Source organism: Squalius cephalus, assembly GCF_949319135.1.
Source record: "Squalius cephalus genome assembly, chromosome: 6".
Lineage (NCBI taxonomy): Eukaryota > Metazoa > Chordata > Actinopteri > Cypriniformes > Leuciscidae > Squalius > Squalius cephalus.
This window is the reverse complement of record NC_137127.1, coordinates 45,539,382-45,560,706: the sequence shown is the minus strand read 5'-3', so window position 1 is coordinate 45,560,706 and position 21,325 is coordinate 45,539,382. Positions and strand designations below refer to the sequence as shown.

Sequence of the window (21,325 nt, the reverse complement as noted above, 5' to 3'; positions counted from 1 at the left end):
TTGATTGTACATCTTTTATTTATTTATATTTTTCATCGTATAAAGCATGTACACTTTGCCTATGTCTGAAAAAAAAAAAAAAAAATGGAGAATTTGACAGAAACAATGAGATGCTCATTTCAAAATCAATGTCAATCGAGTCTCTGCGACCCCAAGAATCCAGTCTATCTCAACAGAACACGAGGGTTAAGAGATGCAGGAATACACTGAAGTAATGGATTGTTTCTCTCATAATAAACTCAGATATTCCTCCTCCTCTCAGCAGGAGCATCAGAAGAAAAACAGGTGCCTTGAACGACCTGCTAATGCGATTAAAGGCCCCATGAGGGGTCATCAACCCGACAGGCCTTATCGGATCACACGAGATGGGAATTTGTGGCCAGAAACAAATGTGATTCGGTTTTTTATTTGTCCGTGAGACGGTTCTGCAGAAAGCTCTGGGTGCGTCATGCAGAAACGCATCTGGTAGAATCATTGGCGGCCCGTGAGCTCAACATATCCCTGCTGTTGTGGGTCTATATCATAAATCCACATCGGGCAAAACGAGGCCATCTTTAGAACTCATAAGAACTTCTGAAGTAACGACACACGGAATAGTAAAGCTTAATTTCTGATAACGATTATTTGGACTTGTGTTTATGTGCCACAGTGTCTGGAAAGAAGAACACTTGAGGACTTTGAGAGGGCTTTGGCTGCCATCTGCTGGCCATCATCTGGAAATACAAAATGGTCCCAGATGTGGTTTTTCCATTTAGCTGTAAAGAGAATAATATTATATACAACTAATATATATTAGATAACACATTAGATCACTTTAGATCAATTCTCACTATTAACTATGACTTTTGCCTCAATAAACTCCTAATTACTGCTTATTAAAAGTTTTGGGGATTGGGCACGATTAAGGATGTAGAATACAGTCCTGCAGAATAAGAAAATGGAACATAGAAGTGCAGAATAATTAATGTGCTTTATAAGTACTGATAAACACTAGTTAATAGTGATAATTGGACCCTAAACTGAAGTGATACCATATAGGCAACTTTTTTTTTTTATTTGAGCACATTCTGATGTGCTCTAAGGTGGAATGTGCATTTGATTAAAAATAAGATGTATTATATGTTTAAGATGTAAAAAGCATTGAAATAATTTTCAAAAGGAGGCCCAACTTGGGAATAGTTCTGTATTTGCATACACCTCTCCAGCTTGCCTGCACCCAGATCTTTTGGATCCACAAATAGCATGTGGAAGGAAGCTTTCCTGTACACGTAGCCAAGCGAGGGAAAAGAGATGAAAAGAGAGAGAAAGTGAAGAGGAGGGGAAGAAGGGGGGAAATAAGAAAGCATAGGAGCTGCTGGCAAGCCGTGGTGCTTTTAATTGGTTCCAAGTGTCCCAGATTTTCTCCCGTTGGAAAGCTCCTCTGGTCCTCCTCTTTGGAGCTCCTCCGTAACAGCATGGACTCCGTTTGCCCCTGGATTCTTTATTGTTATTAGGCAATTTCCTGAGGACCTTCTGGACGGCATACAGTACAGGTAATGGATAAGCTTTAGTGGTGACCCCGTTGATGAGGTGGGCCAGTCCCGCAAACTCACAAACACCCACACAACAGCTGCTGCCTCTGACATCACTGACAATCATTTAAAGCTACACTGTGTAATTTTATAAGTTGATTCTTAGCAAAAAACACTTTGTTCTTGTGAGCATTCATGTGTAATTACTTCCACCAACTAATCAAGTGTTCTCGTAAGCGTAGAATCTGCCTTTCAGAATACACATGAGCGAGTCGCTCGAAAGGCGGCGGCCATGTTGCGCCTCCATCTTGAAAATACATTCGCCAAAGAGGGACATACCTGGAAATTCAAGCTTCGCCTTTCACGCTTTTACACTCAGTGACACCGTGACGAATGCGAGGGGGAGATTACGAGAGATAAGATTGCTGATGGAGGATCACGCCTATTTTCGAGGACATGTAGCAGAGTCGCCAAGGAAGCGAAAGAGAGAATTAAAACGACAACGCGACAGGCAAATCAACAAGACCAAAGTCAATATTGGAGTGGCTTTTCCAGGATGGAGAGAGCTCATGAGGAGCAAGGAGGGGCTCTGAAGTCGCCTGCTTTCTTCTCACAGGTAATTCAGCCTATTTGTGTAAATGCGAAGATTTATAGTTTCTTGGCTAACTAAAGCACGGTTGTGCATAACGCTAGAACGATGTCTAGGCCACCGTAGGAGTTAAAACGCCCTCGGAATGGGAGGGGCTAGAAAGTAATATTCAGTTGGTAGTCATGTACAATTTCACCGCTAGACGGGAGACAATCTTACACAGTGTAGCTTTAAGAAAGTCAGAAACAACTTAAAGTATAAAATGTACTGATAATAACACTTTGAATAGAACATTCAGCTTCTGTATGAATGGGTTATCATCACAAACACAGCTAATTAAATATCAGACAGTATGCATGTCAAATTAGGTCACAACAAAAATTAACAATGGCAAAATATAAAACGTTCTGGGTTGTACAGTCAGTCTTTTGAATTATCTACCAGTTACAAGGAATATTTTTCAGTGATTATTCTTGTCTGATTGCAATACGTCGAACACAAAAAGCTACTTTTTTTTCCCTGAATATTATTGTCAGATGTATTTTAAAGAGAAATGGTGTTCACTAACACTAAATCTCCTCACTCACAGCCTGGATTTGTCATCCTGCTCAGAGAGCTGCAAATCTCCACAACCTTTATTCTACTCCTGCCAAGCGTCTTCAAGCCTGCATCTTCCCTGAAGCCAAGAAGTGAGATCTCCCAGACTTTAAGAAGCATCCATCATGGACACAGGAGCAAGAAGAACTCAATCAGACACAGAAAGCCCAGTTTGCACATGTCAGCCATTAGTTGTAGCGATGCATTATAAATTAATAGGTCTGAATACTTCACAACTGGGGGCAAATAAGAGTGTTCGTGATAAATTAAAAATCACATTAAAACACAAGAGCCAAGTTTTTAGAAATGCACTCTTTGTACGCTCTTTTAGTTGAGAACCTTTATACTACTGTTTTAAATTGAATAATTTTACAAAAATTCATATGGTGTGACCATCAAGTAAACATTTATTTTTTATTTCCTACACACATTGTACACATACACACACGTGTGTGTGTGTGTGTGTGTGTGTGTGTATGTACATAACTATATTTTGGGGACACATTTGTACCCAGAAGTGACCAAAACCTGACAAAATCTCCAAAAACCTCCTTTAGGGACATCCTCACTTGTAAAACTGGTATAAAAATAAAGTAATTAAATGCCTTTTAAAAATGTAACAATGAATAAAGTTATACATGAAAAAATGTATACACCACACAACACAACCTGTACTAATCTTTTTCTAATATTTCAAGATAATTATAAATATATAAATGTATATAATATAATATAATATAATATAATATAATATAATATAATATAATATAATATAATATAATGACCTAATTGTAATCAGTTCAATAGATGAAAAAAAATAAAATAAAAACCTTCTCACTTTAAAAGTTGTCTAACTTTTTTAAAACACTGAAATGTAAGTTTGGAGACAGGTGCAATGTTAATGTTGTGCTGACTTTCAAAGCTGAAAAAACAAGGGCACAGTCACTGGAGAACCTTGTTATCTCGGCCCGATCACTCAGGAGTTGTTTTGGCCGGCTCATTATAGAGAGAACCCAACAACCAAACAAACCAAACCCGACGTCATTCCCCAGGTTTCTCTCATTCATCACAGCGAGGGGCCAGAGCTGTGAATGCACATTCAGAGACCCCGACCCTCCTGCTGTGAGGACCACCACGTCTCCAGCTCCTCCCTTCCCGTTTCCCACTGCAGGATCCTGATAATCGCCTTGAAGGAGGAGCAGCGATGGCCTTTGCCTGAGTCAAAGGAAACGGAGGAAACAGAATTCCTTACGTGACAACAAGAAACACAATGGAGAGAGGAAACATGATATGGAGAGGATGACAAAGAATGAGACGAGAACAGATAGTAAGAACAGGCGTTTGTCAAGAATTTAACAATTTGTCCAAGTCATGAGTTAGGAAATAAAGTTCCTACGCAAGACCAGTGATTCTCAAATGGTTTTGCTTCGAGACCAGAAGTAGTGACCCAAAACAGAACTAAAATAGTTTTTCATGCATAAACAAAAATGTCTTAATAATAATAATAAAAAAAAAACTTTAACAAAATTATTTCATAAAAGTGTAGGCCTAATAATAATAGTTCCTGCAACTCATGACAAAGGTGAATATTTCATAACATAAATCATTTTTTTAGAATATAAAATAATCTTATCTTGTATTTAATTAAAATATGATCTTCATCTTCCATAGTAAAGTATTTCATATTCAGTTAATTTATTCGCTGCTCTCAAGAATGCCGAGTGAGAATATGAATTTGTAATATAATATATAGCAACATATCTCTAGCTGTACTGTATGTTGCCATCAGAAAACATACGTGGTGACATTTCCACAAAATTATATTAGTTGCTTCTTGCACATTTCTCGATGTTTTCAAAGTGGCAAACTTTGGCACTAAAAGGTTAATCCTCTCTCGCGTGTGAAAATAGTGGACCATTTACACTAAACCCGACCCTAAACCTAACCAATAGCGTTAACAAAACTAAAAGTGAGATACAAATGCATTTGCTGAAGCAACCATGTAAGTTTAGCTTGTTTCACAGGGCTTGAGCTGTGAGCTTGTTGAGCCACAAGCAAGTTTACTATATCAGAAAAGTCAAACATATGCAGCTTGATATGTGATAAAAATGTAAAAAAGTAATCATGCACTATGGTAAAAGTGTGTTGAGGTCGTAACGTGGTATTGTACAAGCAACCATGTGAAAGCAAGTCTTTATTAAAACATAATCTGCTGCTGTAATCATAATACGTGTGAACAGGAATAAAAGTTGTCAGTGTTTTACTGCCTCTAGTGTTCATTGAGTTGTATGTTTTTGCATATTTCCTAAAATGTAGGTAGAGGCACATTTTTCCAGAGAGCCTGGGTTGTTATTAGCACGCGATGCAGTTTTTCCGAAAACAGACATGTGACCCACCAGTTGAGGACCACTGCTTTAGGCCGCCCGCGTTAAAAATTGAAACTGTTAAAATATCTTCTAATTAAACCGCACTCAGTGCTGAACGCTTATAAGTCTGTGGGGAACAGGGTTTGTGTAGGAAGGTAATGTGTGGTTATAGAAGAATTCCTCAATGACCAATATTGTAATGAAGCTGTATATGAGCTACACATTTCCTCTGCCTGTGGATGCAATCATAAACCAGGAAACTACTAAAGCCTTGGACGGTTAACACTTCTGCAGTGGGAGACAAAGAGAGAACATGTATGTGTGTGTGTGTGTGTGTGTGTGTGTGTGTGGCCGTTAGCCTCAGTACCATCTGGATCTGTGTGAGCTGTACAGCTGCAGTGACTGTGCTGCCATCACTGGGTTGTTTCGTTCCGTTCGCTCTCTGATTTACTGTCTGGATTTTTATCAGACGGCCTCATGCCGGGGCTGCGGTACACCTCGCCTCCACCGCGCGCACAGGCAGTTAGGCCAAACCTCCACTCACTCACACACACACACCAGCACACACACCAGCCTGAGCCTGTGCTGCAATACTGCTGCATGCTGGGTACACAGCCGTTTCCAGACACAAATGAATCGCTGTATGTGTGTTCTTGACATCATGAACATGCTATGTGAATTTATAAGCAAAATATAGGCACAGAACACATTCATCTAGCAAGTGCAACATAACAGAGCAGAAGTGTTTGTAATAACTAAAGGGACAAAATGTGTATGTGTCTATATGTTAATGTGTTTGCCACACCCCCAGACCTGATTGGTCATTTGTTTTGAAATGGACACTCAGTATTGTTACAGATTTTCCAATTTAATAAAATTCTGATTTACAAGCTTTCAAATCGATTTGATTCTGATTTCAATTTGTTTGAGTAAATTTGGTATTTTTCATTTATAAAGTTCATTTGGCTTGCATGACAGAAATGCTCTCTCTGCTAATGAGTACAGGGCAGTGTTTCACACTGATTCAAATCTGTAACTCGTCTTTTTAAAATATCCAAATAAAAGAATCAGCTTATATAATTCAGGAATCAGGCTTTGCTGGTCAGATCTGTATGTATTTTGTAGTACACAATCTTTTTATTGCAACATATCATTTTGAATGTCTGCTTGCATACTGACTGCAAACTCACATTCTTGATGGAGATGAAATATGATTTATTTCACCATGCTGTGGAAAATTTATAATTATTATTCATTTTAGAAAATTAACAACATGACCCAAACTAGTCAAACGAGTACTGAAAAAAAGGGCTGGCGTAAAAGAAGGATTACATACATGTAGGGAAGGATGATGATGAAATAATGATTGCAATTAATTGAGAAATCAATATTTTTTCCCAGTCTTCACATGACTTGACAATGCAGCACTCATGATGTCAGATGCTTATAAACCAATGAGACATCCATATAATCTGCACATAGGCCAACAATTAAAAATAAAAAAACAACAACAACAAGTGGAATGTGTGTGGTCGGCTAAAAACTTTAATGTTAACTTTAATTTCATTAGTCTCAATCGTGCTTTGGTGATGGATTATTTTAGCACTTCACTTCAACTGTTAGTCTTTTTCTTACTATAGCCTTAGATGTCAATAAGAACATTAGGCTTCTACACATCTTTATTGTGTGATATTTTGTTTTGAATAAATGCACCATATGCCTTTACCATGCATAAAAAATGTCAATCATTTCTAGTTCTGCAATGATACCTATGCATGCTTGACCTTACAACCCTGCCAGCGATCAGAATCCCGTGGGATATTGTTGCCTCCACCTCTCTCTCTCTCTGGCTACTCCTGTCGCTGAGGTAATGTCTGAATTTGTAATCTGTCTCTGTGCCTCGCTGAGAGGACAGATTTTTCTCGCAAAGAGTGTCTAAAAGCTTAAACCAGACCTTCCTTCAAAATCAACACAGAACGCCAGCCTTTGAAACAGAAACTGGATCCTTCATGCATATGCACCATTAGGCACCCAACACAAACTCCCACAGAAACGTAGTTCATATGTAAGGGGATTGGTATTAAGCATAAATATAAATCCAGATTTCAAACGAGCAACAGAACACCAGTGTTTTCTGCAGAGGTTTCTAATCCAGCCACAGCAATTGTCCTGGTCAGCGCTGTCGAGAGAGGATAGAGAGCCACTAATTTGAGTTTGGTTAGAGGACCACAACATGTAAACACTTCATAACTCATGATGATCTACTAACCACACCACCAACCGGACGGCCTTTGAAATGGTATTCTATCTATTTATCAAGTGATTACTTAAGACACAGACGATTTACAACCATTTGCAAGTGACATATTGATATTACTATAAGTAAGCGATATTAAATGAGCGAGACAGTTGATGTTCGTGGTGATATTCAACAACCAATGCCACGATTCTGAGTGTGATAACACTTTTATACATCAGTTCAATAAATAATAAATGGATGTTGAGTAACGTACATGTTAGACACAGTATTCCCAATTAATTTGTCTAGTGTTTCTCCACCAATGACGAAGTCAAGGCAGAATCATCAACAGCTGCGTTTCCCATCGAGACAGAGTAGTGCTGTTTCATTCCTGAACGAATCAGTGTTTTGAACGAACTCGTGGACTCACCACCTTACAGACACTTTTTTTTTTTCTTTTCATGAAATCAAAATAGAATATAAGCTTGTTTCCGCCAACAAAAATGTAATTGTGACTTTTTATCTTGCAATTCTCACTTTTTTTTTTTCATAATTGCAAGTTTATATCTCGCAATTGTGAGAAATTGTGAGATGAAAAGTCACAATTATCTTTTTGTTTTATTCCGTGACAGAATTCTAAATTCCATAGAATATAGAGGCCTATACAGTATACATATTTATTCCATTTTGATTTTATGTTAAGGTTTTTAATTTCCTTCAAAAACACATATTGTAAAAGTCTGGGCACTGCATTTTTTAATAAGCACTTTTAATAGTTTGAAGTCCTCAAGCACAGAATTTGCATTGCTAAATTCATGAGTCGATGAATATTCTTAGCTGGTGGTTGATGGGCTTGAGCCATATTTCATACGCCTATCTAGCCTAATTGAAAATATTCAGAATTCCATGCATTTCTAAACTGAAGTGGGATAAACTGCAGAGGTGAAATAATTCAGTCCTCATTCATTCATTCTTTTCTGTGAGACCATACAAGCAGAAAGAAAAGCTGTGTACAGTACTGTGGGATTATTGCTCTGTTCCAAAAAAGGAAATTATTATTAGATTTCAAAGCTATGGCATAAACTCCTGAGAAAAGGGAAACGCTTACAGTAGCTTTTTTTAATTTATTTATTTTTTATTGTCACAAAGAAAACAGTCCCTGTTTGGAAGAGACACAAATATATCCCCCCTCCTCATCAAGCAGAGACGTTCGGCATCACAGCTTATGTCTGGAATCTGTTGGTCTGTTGCAGCATCTGTGAAGCTTCTGGCTAAAGTAAGAAAAATAGGAAATTACACTGATTAAAACTGCAGCTTCGGGTGGCTCCTGTCCCGAGCATCATCCCACCACTTTGTTGGGACGCTTTTAACATCATCATGTCTTTTCCCAAACACTAATGGTGTAATTGCTGAGCATAAGGTGTTTTTATTTGATTTATTTAATTATTTATTTTTTTCCACTCCATCTGTTTGAAGCTTAGAAATGAAAAGATGAGGTAAATGCTCATATGGACCATTTATAACTGTCTATAATAGACCTGAACTCCTGAACTGAAAAACAGATGGTAGTCTATCAAAATTCTTTAAAACAAGCGTACAAGAATAAATGTGAAGTCTTTCCCTCCTCTGTATTCTGTCAACAACAGCTTGTTTTGCAGACGTTATTATTCAATCAAAATGTTTCAAAACACTTGCAGGTTGAGAGGTGGAGTCGCAGTCAGCAGAAAACTGGAGTCAGACGAGCACCTCACGACAGAAGTCGGGCATTTAGCGAACAAAGCAAAGTCGAAAGGTTCAGAGATTTCACTGATGCCAAACGTATCTCGAATCATTGCTGACGCCTTCTGTAAATATCCCTAACATATGATGACCGTGACTCCTGAGTAATGACTTTCTCCAACCTGAGCTTTGCAAATCAACACCCACAAATCTGTCAGAAACAAGTCGTCCAGAACTAATGCAATTTTCCCAAACAAACACCCCAACAAAACTGGATGTACCAACCAAAACTTGACTTTCAGCCCAAAGATAATACGTTCCTCGTTCATTTCTGATGATAAATGTAAACATTTTTGGTCATTTTTCCATGCACAGATACTCAATTGGCCAGGGTCTGCCAGTAAAGTGGTCATTTTGTGTAATTGCTCAGGGGTTTGTTTTCTAGCGGCGGTGGCGTGGGAATGTTGTACGATTGCCAGACTGGATTGATGAGGTCTTCCCTAACTGGCCTCCAGCGAAGCGCCCCGCTCCTGATCTCGGCTGGCTCGCGGCCCCACTTCCTACCAAACAACCTCAGCTTTGTCATTATGAGCCATGACATTATGTAGCCACACATTTAAAGCCCTATTTTCCAGCTTTGTGCTTTTCAGCTTTTCCCCAACAGGTACATTTGCCAGTGTGTGAAAGAAGCATGCATTAGCATATCACCTGTAAAAAGAGCACTTATTACAGAAACATTAAACTTTAACTTAAGTGTGAACTGACAGACACTTACAATTAAATGAAAATGTACTATAGTTACATTTTATGTTAAAATGCTTCGTATTTAAATAGCTCGCCTTAAGCTTTTCGTGCTGTGTTAATATTATTCTTCATTGTGTTTCATTGTACGGTGGTGTACAACAGGCCCTCTTCTCTTTTTCCATATCGCTCCCTCTATCAGGCACAAGAAACCCTAGCCGACTGTTACAACCTCAGCCACTTCATTTGACATCTTTCCACATATTGGAACGGTTAGCGGAGACCTAACCCCGTAACCCCGTGACCCCGTGACCTCTCCTCCGCTCACACATACACACAGCCTGTCTCAGAAAGCCTCCAGGGAGGTCATGGATTAGCAGGAGCACAGAATACTTCAGGGTTACGCTCTCTTCTTCCACATTACTGCTCTGGTTGGGGCCATGTTGCAGATTGGTCCTCGCAGCACTGGGGGACAGAGGGATACTCGGCCCCTTAAACAGACTGGGATAGTTTTGTATAGCCGTCAGAGTGACTTCAGTGTTAGATACTGTGTCCTATTTCATGACCAAGTGTTTATGCGATTCTGGACTGTGACTGCATGGAAACTCTTTAGTCTCAAGCAGCTTGGGGAAAAGTGTCTCTCTAAGCCAATGCACAAAAAAAGCGTTTAAAAGCCAGACGAGGAGATTCTGCAATGACCGTGCAAAAGAAAGATTTTAAAGGCATAGTACAGACTGGCATCATTTAGTAAACTTCATATGGTTCCAAACCTGATGAAAAGTTCACATTGACCCTTGTTCTGCAAATTTCAATTGGAATCCACACAATCAGAAATTTATGCGGTTAAAGTTGGTCATGCAGATTTGCTGTTTGGTTTAAAAGCCAACATTTCGGTAATGTGGCCGACGTATTTTAAAGGCTGTGCTAGTCGATGGTTTTCCTGGAACTAAAACTTCCTTAAAAATGATGCATAAGCACCATAAAAGTATCCTAAAAGAAGTCCATGTGACTCTCAAGCTACATAATTCAAGTCTTCAGAAGAAATATGATAACTTTTGAGTGAGAAATAGATTCAAAGTTAAGTTATTATTCATTATGCATGTGATTATTCAGTTCTCAAGTGAAGATTATAAATTAATGAGTAAAGACCTAAGTTTCAGCCGCAGCTTCATGACTACAGAGGACTTGAAATTTAGCATTTGAGACATTTTTATGATACTTTTATGGTGATTTTGCATCCACTTTAAGGCTTGACAGCTTCAGTCTGAAATAGCATGGAAAAGAAAGCAAATTTTTTGGAACAATGACCAAATATTTCATGTTTGAGTGAACTGTCCCTTTAAATATCTATTTCTCTCTCTGTGCTCTAGCAAGCGCACAGTCCTTCTCCAGAGCTCCAGCAGTCTAGCGTTTCTTACCTGAGGTTATAATACTTAGACTGTGAAATCATCTAGTCACCACCGGCCCCCAACTCCCTAAACTTTGCAGTGCTCTCGTATAGCAGATCTTTAATATTTATGGTTGTCAGCCGAGGGAGCGGAAGGGGTCTGAGGGGTGGAGGTCTACACTCCTGCTTTCTTTGCAGTGCTGGCGGTTTAGCAGACAGAGCCCAGGCATGGCCTCCATGTTGAAATGATTAGGACACAGGAAGCTGAACCTGACACTGCTGACACCAGGCCTCAGCGCCACATCCTGACCACAAGACCCTCACTGTGCCGGAGAAGCCTTCGTCATGACAGCCAGACGCTGATTTACACCTTCTGATAAGAGGAACTTGGACATGGAGACCGAGGGTGTGGGAAATTAAACTCAGAATCATCATGAGCATTCAAGTGCATTTTGAATGTGATAAAATGCATATTTGTTCTTTAATTTGCACAGCAATTGTAGGTAAAAGTCCAAACTGTCACTGTCCAAAAAAAAAAAAAAAAAAAAAATTATATATATATATATATATATATATATATATATATATATATATATATATATATTTATTTTTTTTTTTTTTTTTTTTTAAGATGTGTTAGTTGTTATAGGTTTCATACAGTGCACATTCAATATACATCTTGCATCGTATTTTCGTCATGTCGGCCACCAAGTGAACCAAAAATGTCCCCACCCAAACATATATACTGTACATATACATACATATATAAATATACATACATAAAAAATAAATAAATAAAAAAAAAAAAATAAAAAAAATAAAAATAAAAAAATAAATAAATAAATAAATAAATAAATAAATAAATACATAAAATTAAATTAAATTAAATTAAATTAAATTAAATTAAATTAAATTAAAATTATAAAATAAAATAAAATAACTAGAATGGCTAATGTGCATTTGATGTTAAATAGAACATCTAAAGTCTTTGAAATAAATAAGTAAATAAATAAATAAATAAATAAATAAATGAGCGATCGAGTAAGTGAGTGAGTGAGTGAATGAATGAATGAATGAATGAATGAATGAATGAATGAATGAATGAATGAATGAATCACCCTTTTTCTTAGGTACATTCAGGACATTTGCACATGTCCACCAATCACAGCTGCTGATTAGAGGTTTGCGGGACATCGCTGATCTTTACCAACAACACAAGAGCAAGTTAAAGTTCCATTACTCTTCAGCATTCGTATATAACACTGACATGGGCTATGTTCTGCCCTTGGAGGATTTGGGTGTGAATATTTACATGGGTGAAACAAATCTTTCTTCATGCCCCCACTTTTTCTGACTGTAGTTTTTGTACTATAGAGGTCTAGTGCCATCTAATGGTGTGGGTTAAATTCCATTCATTCATCTGAGCTTGGGTCCAGAATAATGCATGAAGAAAAATGAAATCAATGGCCTTGAAACTTGAAATACTTTGCTGGACAACATGAAACATTTGCAGTTTAGCTGACTTTTTAAATCTAATATTAATGAACTCTTGAAACGTATTATTACTGGGACTGTGTCTGCAAAGAAAAAAACTGAAAAGAGAAAGTATTACTAAATAAATAAATGTCTTTTATTCCACTGATAAAAAATGAAATGCTTTCTGATGAATGCAAGGACAGATCCACATCCTGTCTCAAGTTATGAATTATGTGACAAAATCAAGGTTTCATGGCTGTCAAAAAAGTTAATAAATGCTTACTTATGTTTCTAAATCGGTGACTTATCCGTTGAGCCTTTTAAAAGAACATCATAAATGTTTAAACACTTCAGATCTACGGCCATGTATTTTTAACAGAGGGAGTGGGAAAAATATGACAGTTTTTTTTTTTTTTTTCTTTTGCAAATGCTACGAGAGGAGTGAAGGGATGACGTGCTGTTTCCATGACAGGGATCATAAGGATGATGCAGGTCTTGCTTTTGCTCCCAGATGGTCGTCTCTTATGATTGTTTTCTTTAATAACACACTGCTACTGTTGCCATCGTGATGGCTGTTGGTTACAGACAGAGCTTTAGAGCACCACTACCTCATTAACATTTTTAACAGGCCTGTTTGTTTGTCTTTCCTAGCCTCTGGTCATAATTATAACAGTCGATTAACCCTCAGAAAAAGGGCATAACAGTGAGGGAGCCAGACTATCAAACTTTACTCATATTCACCTCACCCTGTCTAGATGGAAAATTACTGCTGGATATGTGGCTAAAAAAAAAACAAAAAAAAACAATAAAATAAATAAGAAGACAAATTTACTTGAGAATCAAGAGTAAGACTGGTTTTCAAAGATTGTATGTTGAATAGAAGATTGTTTGTTACACTTTTTCTTTAACTTTAGTTTCAAAATATAATATCCTCATGAGACCCAGAAAAAAACAACTTTTTGAATTTATTTTTATTTATTATTTTTTTTCATGTCAGCACATTGTTTAGAGCATAAGAAACAAATGGTAAAAAAAAAAAAAAAAAAAAAAAAAAACATTTTTGAAAAATGATATTTTATTCATATGTTATGCTATATCTTCTGTAGTGGACATCAGGACTCAGTTGTTTAAATAATAAAATGACATGAAATCATATGTATAGGCAAAAACAATGGGATTATTTTTTTAATCATCAATAAATGTTGGTGTTTCAGGATTTATTTTAACTAAAATTTGTATAAAGATGATTCTCAAATGTTATGAAAGATATAATGGAATGAATTGATTCACCATTTTACTTTATGCAATATGTGGGTAAAATGGCCATAAATTAATATTCCCATTCCATGCAATGTATCTAATGTGCACATTAATGTGTTCTTGGAGCAACATTTAATGAAAAAAGAAGTGTAATAATTGGAGTAATTATTAGCAACATTTTAATAATAATATCTAATATTTCATAGGAATATTAATGTATAACTTATTTCCATATTCACTTGTTGTGTCTCCCAAAATGCCTGATGCCTGTAACATGTATGATGTCAGAGAAATTTAATAAATAAATAAATACATAAATAAAAATATAATGTCCACTACAGTGGACAAAAGTCTATTCCTGGGTCCCAGGAGGATATGCTTATACATTTCTTTATGCTTATACTGTACATTACATACACAATTCACATATATATTTTCTGAAATCTTCATATATTATGCAGAATCGCTTCTCAAGTACATTTACTGTATCTTGGTTTTTAGATAGGTTTAAACTGGGAAAGAAATGTCTAAATCCCATTACTCAAACTTGCATCATCAACAACAAGATTTCTGCAGTGGATATAAATAGGACAGCACATTCTATTCATTTATTAATCTAGATGGATGGATGGATGGATGGATGGATGGATGGACGGACGGACGGACGGACGGACATAGATAGATAGACAGATAGATAGATAGATAGATAGATTTAAAAACACATTGAGATATTATATGCCTCTTTATTTATGTATGTATGCATATAAAAATATGCATATAAAAAATTAGTATGCATATAAAAATATGCATATACATTTTTTTTTTCATTTTTTTTTTTACAAACACAATTTACATAATTGATTTGCTCTGTTCTTAATCTTGTACTGGCCAATAGTTATATTTTTATCTCATTATGTCTCATGTAGTTTTCCACTATGTTGATACATAAATTAAAGCTCAGATCAAATCCCTCAGCCCACACCACACACACACACACTCATTAGCATATTTCTGTATCACAAGCTTTTTCTTTAGAGTCTTTCTTTATAACTAATACAAAGGTGAAACTATCTCCACTAAAAGAAAAAGAAAAACATGCCTGCCAACTCACCGGAGACCAGGAGAGACATTGAAAGACTACGGTATAGCAAACTCAAGTTTAGAAGAGAAGCGAGGGAATCAATAGTGCAGACTGCAGACTGTGTGAGAGAGCGGTGTGCTTCGTGTCTTATTCCTATTCAATTTACAGTAAATATCCAGAAAGCCAAAAGCACTTTCACACTCAGGGGTCTCATTTAATGCTTGCTAAATATGGCAATATCAGTTCTTCAAAATAAAGCTTTTTCTTTCCATATAAGAATCATATTTAGTGGGAAAGACAACTGAGCTTGTTGCTCTGACGGCATTTGAGCAGCTTGAGGAAGGTCTCCATCTTGTGGGCGTCCTTCTTGAAGCAGGTGAGAAGGTTGTAGTCCATGAGGACAGACTCCAGCACCTCGGGAGATTGTCCATCGTATGGAGCCAGCGTGTGTTCGATGGCGGATGAGGACATCCCTTCATCCAGCATCTGTGGAGAAACCAGCGTGAACTGATGCACACACACGTATGTTATGAGCGTTCACACTGATGTACCTTGCGGATGAGGACCAGCACCCCCTGCTCCAGGCTGAGCAGTTTATCAGAAACCCACTTGGTCTTGTTGAGCAGAGCGTCGGGGGCGTCATCGTAACGATCAAGAGTAGTTTGCAGATAGATCAGAGGCTCCATCCACGACTGCACCAGAATCAGGACCGAGTGAAGGAGCCATTTATCCTGCAGAGAACACACTGAAGACGTCAAAGGGATCGAGCTATGAAAAATACTATTTTCATTGATTTTTTATTTTTATACAAAAGAGTTTGTGACAACATTCATAGCCTTCAGAACTTCTTCAGTACAAAAGGAGCATTTGCAACTACACTCTTAGAAGAAGAAAACAGCTCAATTTTACAGTACATAACCCTTTATGCCAAGAAGGTTCTGCATAAGGAGAAATGATTTCATGATTTCATAAAATGTGATTACAATTAAAGATGAATTAAAACTACATTAACTAACTAATTACAGACAGACAGACAGACAGACAGACAGATAGATAGATAGATAGATAGATAGATAGATAGATAGATAGATAGATAGATAGATAGATAGATTTAAAAACACATTGAGATATTATATGCCTCTTTATTTATGTATGTATGCCTTCATAAAGCAGCACAAGCTCCCGGTGAAGGAGAGGTTATGCGAGGTCGTCCATTTTCAATGTTTTTGCAAGGCTTTTATATACTGTAGCTCCAGATGAATTTTCAGAGACTGTAAAATGTCTAAATCAAATGGAAATATGTGTCTACTTTGGCTGCGTACGGTGGCGTGACAAGACTCATTAAGCTAAAGCAGCTTGAGGGAAATGTTCAAATCTATTTCAGCAGGTGCATGGGGGAAAAAAGATATATTGAAAAGAAAACAGCCTATTTGGTGATGGAGGCAATTTAGTTCTAAAGAAAGGTTAGTCTTTCAGTTGAAAGAGCTGTCACACAATAGTGCATTAGACGATCAAGACATCGCTCTGTTAGTGCAGTCTTTCACACAACACCAGTTAAACAGAGCTTATATGCTCAGAGCTGGAAAACATGGTTCCAGTGAACACTTAACCAGCGTTGACATGCATGGATGTGGATGTCGTTTAAAGGAACACGCCGACTCTTTGGGACTTTAGCTTATTCACCGTATCCCCCAGAGTTAGATAAGTCCATACACACCCTTCTCATCTCCGTGCGTGCCGTAACTCTGTCTGACGCACCCACCACTAGCCTAGCTTAGCACAAAGACTGGAGGTAAATGGCTCCAGCTAGCATACTGCTCCCAATAAGTGACAAAATAACGCCAACATTTTCCTATTTACATGTTGTGATTTATATAGTCACAGCGTGTACAAATAACAAGGTCACATGAGACACAGCCATCTTCTAACCGTATACATACTGGGAACTATATTCTCAGAAGGCGAAGCACTGCTACTTGGCCGGAGTGATCACTCGGGAGCAGTATGCTAGCTGGAGCCGTTTACCTCCAGTCTTTGTGCTAAGCTAGGCTAGCGATGGGTGCGTCAGACAGAGTTACGGCACGCACGGAGATGCGGAGATGAATGTATGGACTTATCTAACTCTGGGGGATACGCTGAATAAGCTAAAGTCCCCAAAAGTCGGCGTGTTCCTTCAAGAAGATTAACCTGCATATTCTCAACATTTAATATGGCCTTTCAAGATTAACACCAGCAAAAATATATAAAAATAAAAATAGTCAGTATTTTAGATACTTACTTACTTAGGCCTTATTTCCCAGTAATAGTGGTTTACCTTGTTTGATATGTATCATATGCATTTCTTATTTTTGATATTCCCTTCCTCCTTTCCATTTCTAATCAACGAAACACACAGAACACTCGCATCTCCTCACCGATATCTGCTGAATCTCACTCTTGGAGCTTGGGATCGGGAAGGGCTTGCTGTGGCACATGTTCCCTCCCTGATTCCTCAAAGCATGCAGAGGATACGGGACAAACATCTCCTCCTGTTGGACACACACACACACACACACACACATACACCACTTCAGGTGGTAGAAAAGCCTTCCTTATACATATCTGACGGGAGATTTGAAATGAGAAATGAAATTATACCAATATTCTCTGCATGTTTTCCCACTGAAAAGAGACAATCCACCTCCAAGAACAGTGAAATAATCTAACAAGACTGATAGGCATCTCACAGTGTTTATAATGAGTCTGATTATTCATTAAGATTATAGTCTCATTAATTCAAAGTCATGCACATAGCCGGCAATAATGAGGCAAGGTTGATTAAATGAGACAGAATAATGCCATTAAATGAAAGAAACTTGCTATCAGTCTGGCTAATAATATCTCAGCTGATGAGATTAAATTAAATTGGTTATCTGATTTTGAGTTAAAAAAAATGTAAGAAGAAGAAAACAACAACAAGAAGTAACACTTTATTTTGGTGGTCCCCTTTAGACATTCTGTTGGCTATACGTAACACTGCACATGTCAACTTATTCTACTAACCTGAGCCATAACCTAACAATCCACTAATTCTCAACTAATACTCCAATGACAGTTAGTGGATACGCAAAGTTATAGTCAGCAGAATGTCTAAAGGGGACCAACTAAATAAAGTGTGACCAAAAACATGCATGCAGATTCGCAATCTATAACGGTAACACTTTACAATAAGGTTTCCTACATTATGAACTAAGAATGAACTGCACTTCTACAGCATTTATTAATCTCAGTTGATGTTAGTTTGTAAATTAATGCATTATCAAAATCAAAAGTTGTATTTGTTAACATTAGTTAATGCACTCTGAACTAACATGAACAAACAATGAACAGCTGTATTTCTAACTAATGTAAAGAAAGATTAACAAATACAGTAACAAGTGTATTGATCATAATTAGTTCATGTCAGTTAATTAGTTAAAGCATGTTGCTCAGGTTAACAAATAACAAATACATAACAACTATAACTTCATTTGATGTAATAAATCATTTTATATGTCGTAGAGTTAACAAGAAATATCGATAGACTTTGATTGATTGACAGAGATGGTTCACTCACAAAAAGAGTGCATGACTCTTCAGACACACGGTAGATGAGCTCTGCATGTTGGATGACACGATCTAGAAGTTTCTCTTGGGAGATTGAAGTACAGTGTGTGAGAGATCCGGCCTCGTCCTTACAGTCCAGAGGAACAGCGTGAGAAACCCAGAAACGCCAGAGCGACACACAACACAGCCAGACCTGCAGAACTAGTGAAACACACACACACTGTAACAGAGCAATTCACTGCTACAAACACGCTCTGGAAAGTCTGTTAGGCTAATAAGCCTTAGAAATATTTACTTTCTGCAGATTGCACATTTCATTGCCTATCTGAAATATGTTTAATAAGCGAGCACAGCTGTGTTTCTTTACAAAGCGAATGCATTTCTTCAAGACTATAGCTCTAGGTAGATTTCCTTGCAAAGAAAGCTAATAAAGATGTGGAGTCAGTGTACCTTTAACCCTGTTCATTTTGCGGAGATGTTTCTAGCCACTTGCTTGCATTAGAGACACACACTGCCTTTATATAATATTCTCAGAGATCCATAGATTCATCAACTCTCCTGCTTCAGTGTAAGAGGAGACGTGGCCTTCTCTTCAGACTCCTTCATATGCAGGCCTTTAACCTGAGATGTGACCGATACCTCAGAGAATACGAGAACGAGTAATGCCACTAAAAATAATCCAGTTTTTTATTAATGAATGGGAACTTACTAAAAATATAGCTTTTCCAAGACACTAGCAACCTATTTATAGTTAAGCTACAGTCAAGCTATACATTTAAACAGTAGGACAATACGTAGTTTGCTATAGACTACAAAAATATGCTTATACAGTACATTATTGTAACAGATGCCATATATTTTATGTTTTTATATAAAGCCTACTTGTGTTTTTGTTAATAACAATAACTTACTTTTTTAAAATAACAATTAAATGTTTAAATGTTTGAGGCCAGTACATTTGTTTGTTTGTTTATTTATTTATTACCTTCGCCATCTCAAAAAATCAATTACATTTTAAAACTTTAAAGTATTTTTAAAGTGTAATAACATATAATATATATATATATATATATATATATATATATATATATATATATATATGAAAAATATTAACTTAACCTTATTAAAGTACTTACTTATAGTAAAGTTACTTTCTGTATATTAGAAAATAAAGTAGGTTAAGTTTATAGTATTATAAGTACATAATACTTACTCACCAACAATGGTTTCTATATAATATTCTGTCAGAGGTCACCTACCCAAGCACAGATAATTATAATATATATATATATATAATTTTTTTTTTTTTTTTTTTTTTTTTTTTTTGTATAAGCTTGAGGTTCTTTTGTATCCTATTATCTGTGCAATGTATCTTTTGTATTTATTAGACAATTTAATTCACATTTCTTTCAAGCATTTCTCTTCCAGTCGGGAAGCGGGCGACCGTGTCTCTGTCGATGAGATGAGCTGGTTTTGTCTCTGTGATATGCAAGTTCTTCAAAGATCTGCCGGCCTGTGTAGATGCTATAGGCTGCCAGCCAAAAGAATCTCTCTCAGAACATAATCCACATCGGGATACTGAAATAATACCGTTGCAGGTGGGCGGCGGACTTCATTAAGTCCTGAACATAGCAATTCTCTTCTCGATTGTGCTGATTTGTCCTACATATCTGAGTCCCCAAACCACACAAATGCACGGCTTAATCCAATTTGAGCATCAAAAGGAATGGATTGAGTCTGTAAATATTTCAGAATTAAGCCCACTTTGTTGGTCAGATTCACATCACAGCGGAACCAACCGACATTATTTACAGCAGAATAGATGTGTTCGTCGTCGTATTTATGTAAACCAAAACACCTACTCTATAATAGCAGTTTAAGACATGTTACATTTTCAGGATGTTCCAGAAAATCTTTCAACACAAAAACAGAAAATTCCTTGGCAATAAACAACTTAATTTCGTATTATTTGCAAAAATGGTGCTGCTCTTCACTAAAAAATTGTAATTGACACTAAATTGTCCTGTCCTTTCTTTGTCCTTTGGAACATTTGCAGTGCCTCAGTGATAGGGGTCACGGCAGTTCACTTCACAGTCTCAAAGGGTCTGTCTCAGTGCCAATGAGATCGGGAGGCTGAGAAACCGTAGCTGTCCAAAGACTCACACTGGACGTCAGAAAGCTGTTACTTATTCACACATCTTCCTGCAAACACCTGCAGCCCAAAATGTTTTGTCACCTGTCTGGCAAAAAACCACCCACCAAAACCATTCAAACGTCTTAATCTCTTAATCTAGTCTTAATCTCTGTCCACATGTCAGTTTTCATCTCATTACAATGTTTTTTTGCTTTGTTTTTTTGACTCGGGCAAGAGGTGTGCTGACATAAATACACTAAAACTTCTTACTTTGTATTTTAGTCTTGCTTTCCAGGACAGCTATCTTACAGTACAAACATTCTTAAAGTCCTCCTTTAATACTCATCTTTGACTATCAAAATGACATATTTAAACAAGTTTACCTGAGAAAATAATTTCTTCCTGCCTTTTAATATCTCAAATGTTACTCTACATCTTTGCTTTATTTAGTATTACATGAATATGCAAATCAGGACCCGCCTCCACTCAATCACGCCAGCTCTACCTGATCCACTCAACTGAATAAATGACACACAATGGCAAGTGGAAATATTGGTTTAATCAAGAAACCAGAAACTGATTCAAAATTACATGATGTTGAGTCTTTCTGGAATATTTATCAAGATTTCATGGATTTAGG

General features: G+C 37.0%; 1 protein-coding gene and 1 long non-coding RNA gene across 2 annotated transcripts in view; one reads left to right on the top strand and one right to left on the bottom strand.

Annotated features, from left to right (window-relative positions):
• Nucleotides 1–1,247: 1,247 nt before the first annotated feature.
• Nucleotides 1,248–3,358, top strand: LOC307160630. Its single transcript, XR_013821582.1, has 3 exons — nt 1,248–1,532; nt 1,891–2,127; nt 2,690–3,358. It is a non-coding gene; the product is annotated as an uncharacterized lncRNA (long non-coding RNA).
• An 11,885-nt stretch (nt 3,359–15,243) lies between these two features.
• smtla (somatolactin alpha) overlaps nt 15,244–21,325 on the bottom strand; it is a gene marked incomplete at its 5' end in the record, with an annotated part of 92,792 nt that continues 86,710 nt past the window's right edge. Inside the window, 4 exons of the mRNA XM_079874701.1 lie at nt 15,244–15,452; nt 15,518–15,697; nt 17,381–17,494; nt 18,562–18,752. Of these exons, the coding sequence (XP_079730827.1) occupies nt 15,252–15,452; nt 15,518–15,697; nt 17,381–17,494; nt 18,562–18,752 (686 nt within the window). The 3' untranslated portion in view covers nt 15,244–15,251. The remainder of the gene's footprint in view (nt 15,453–15,517; nt 15,698–17,380; nt 17,495–18,561; nt 18,753–21,325) is intronic.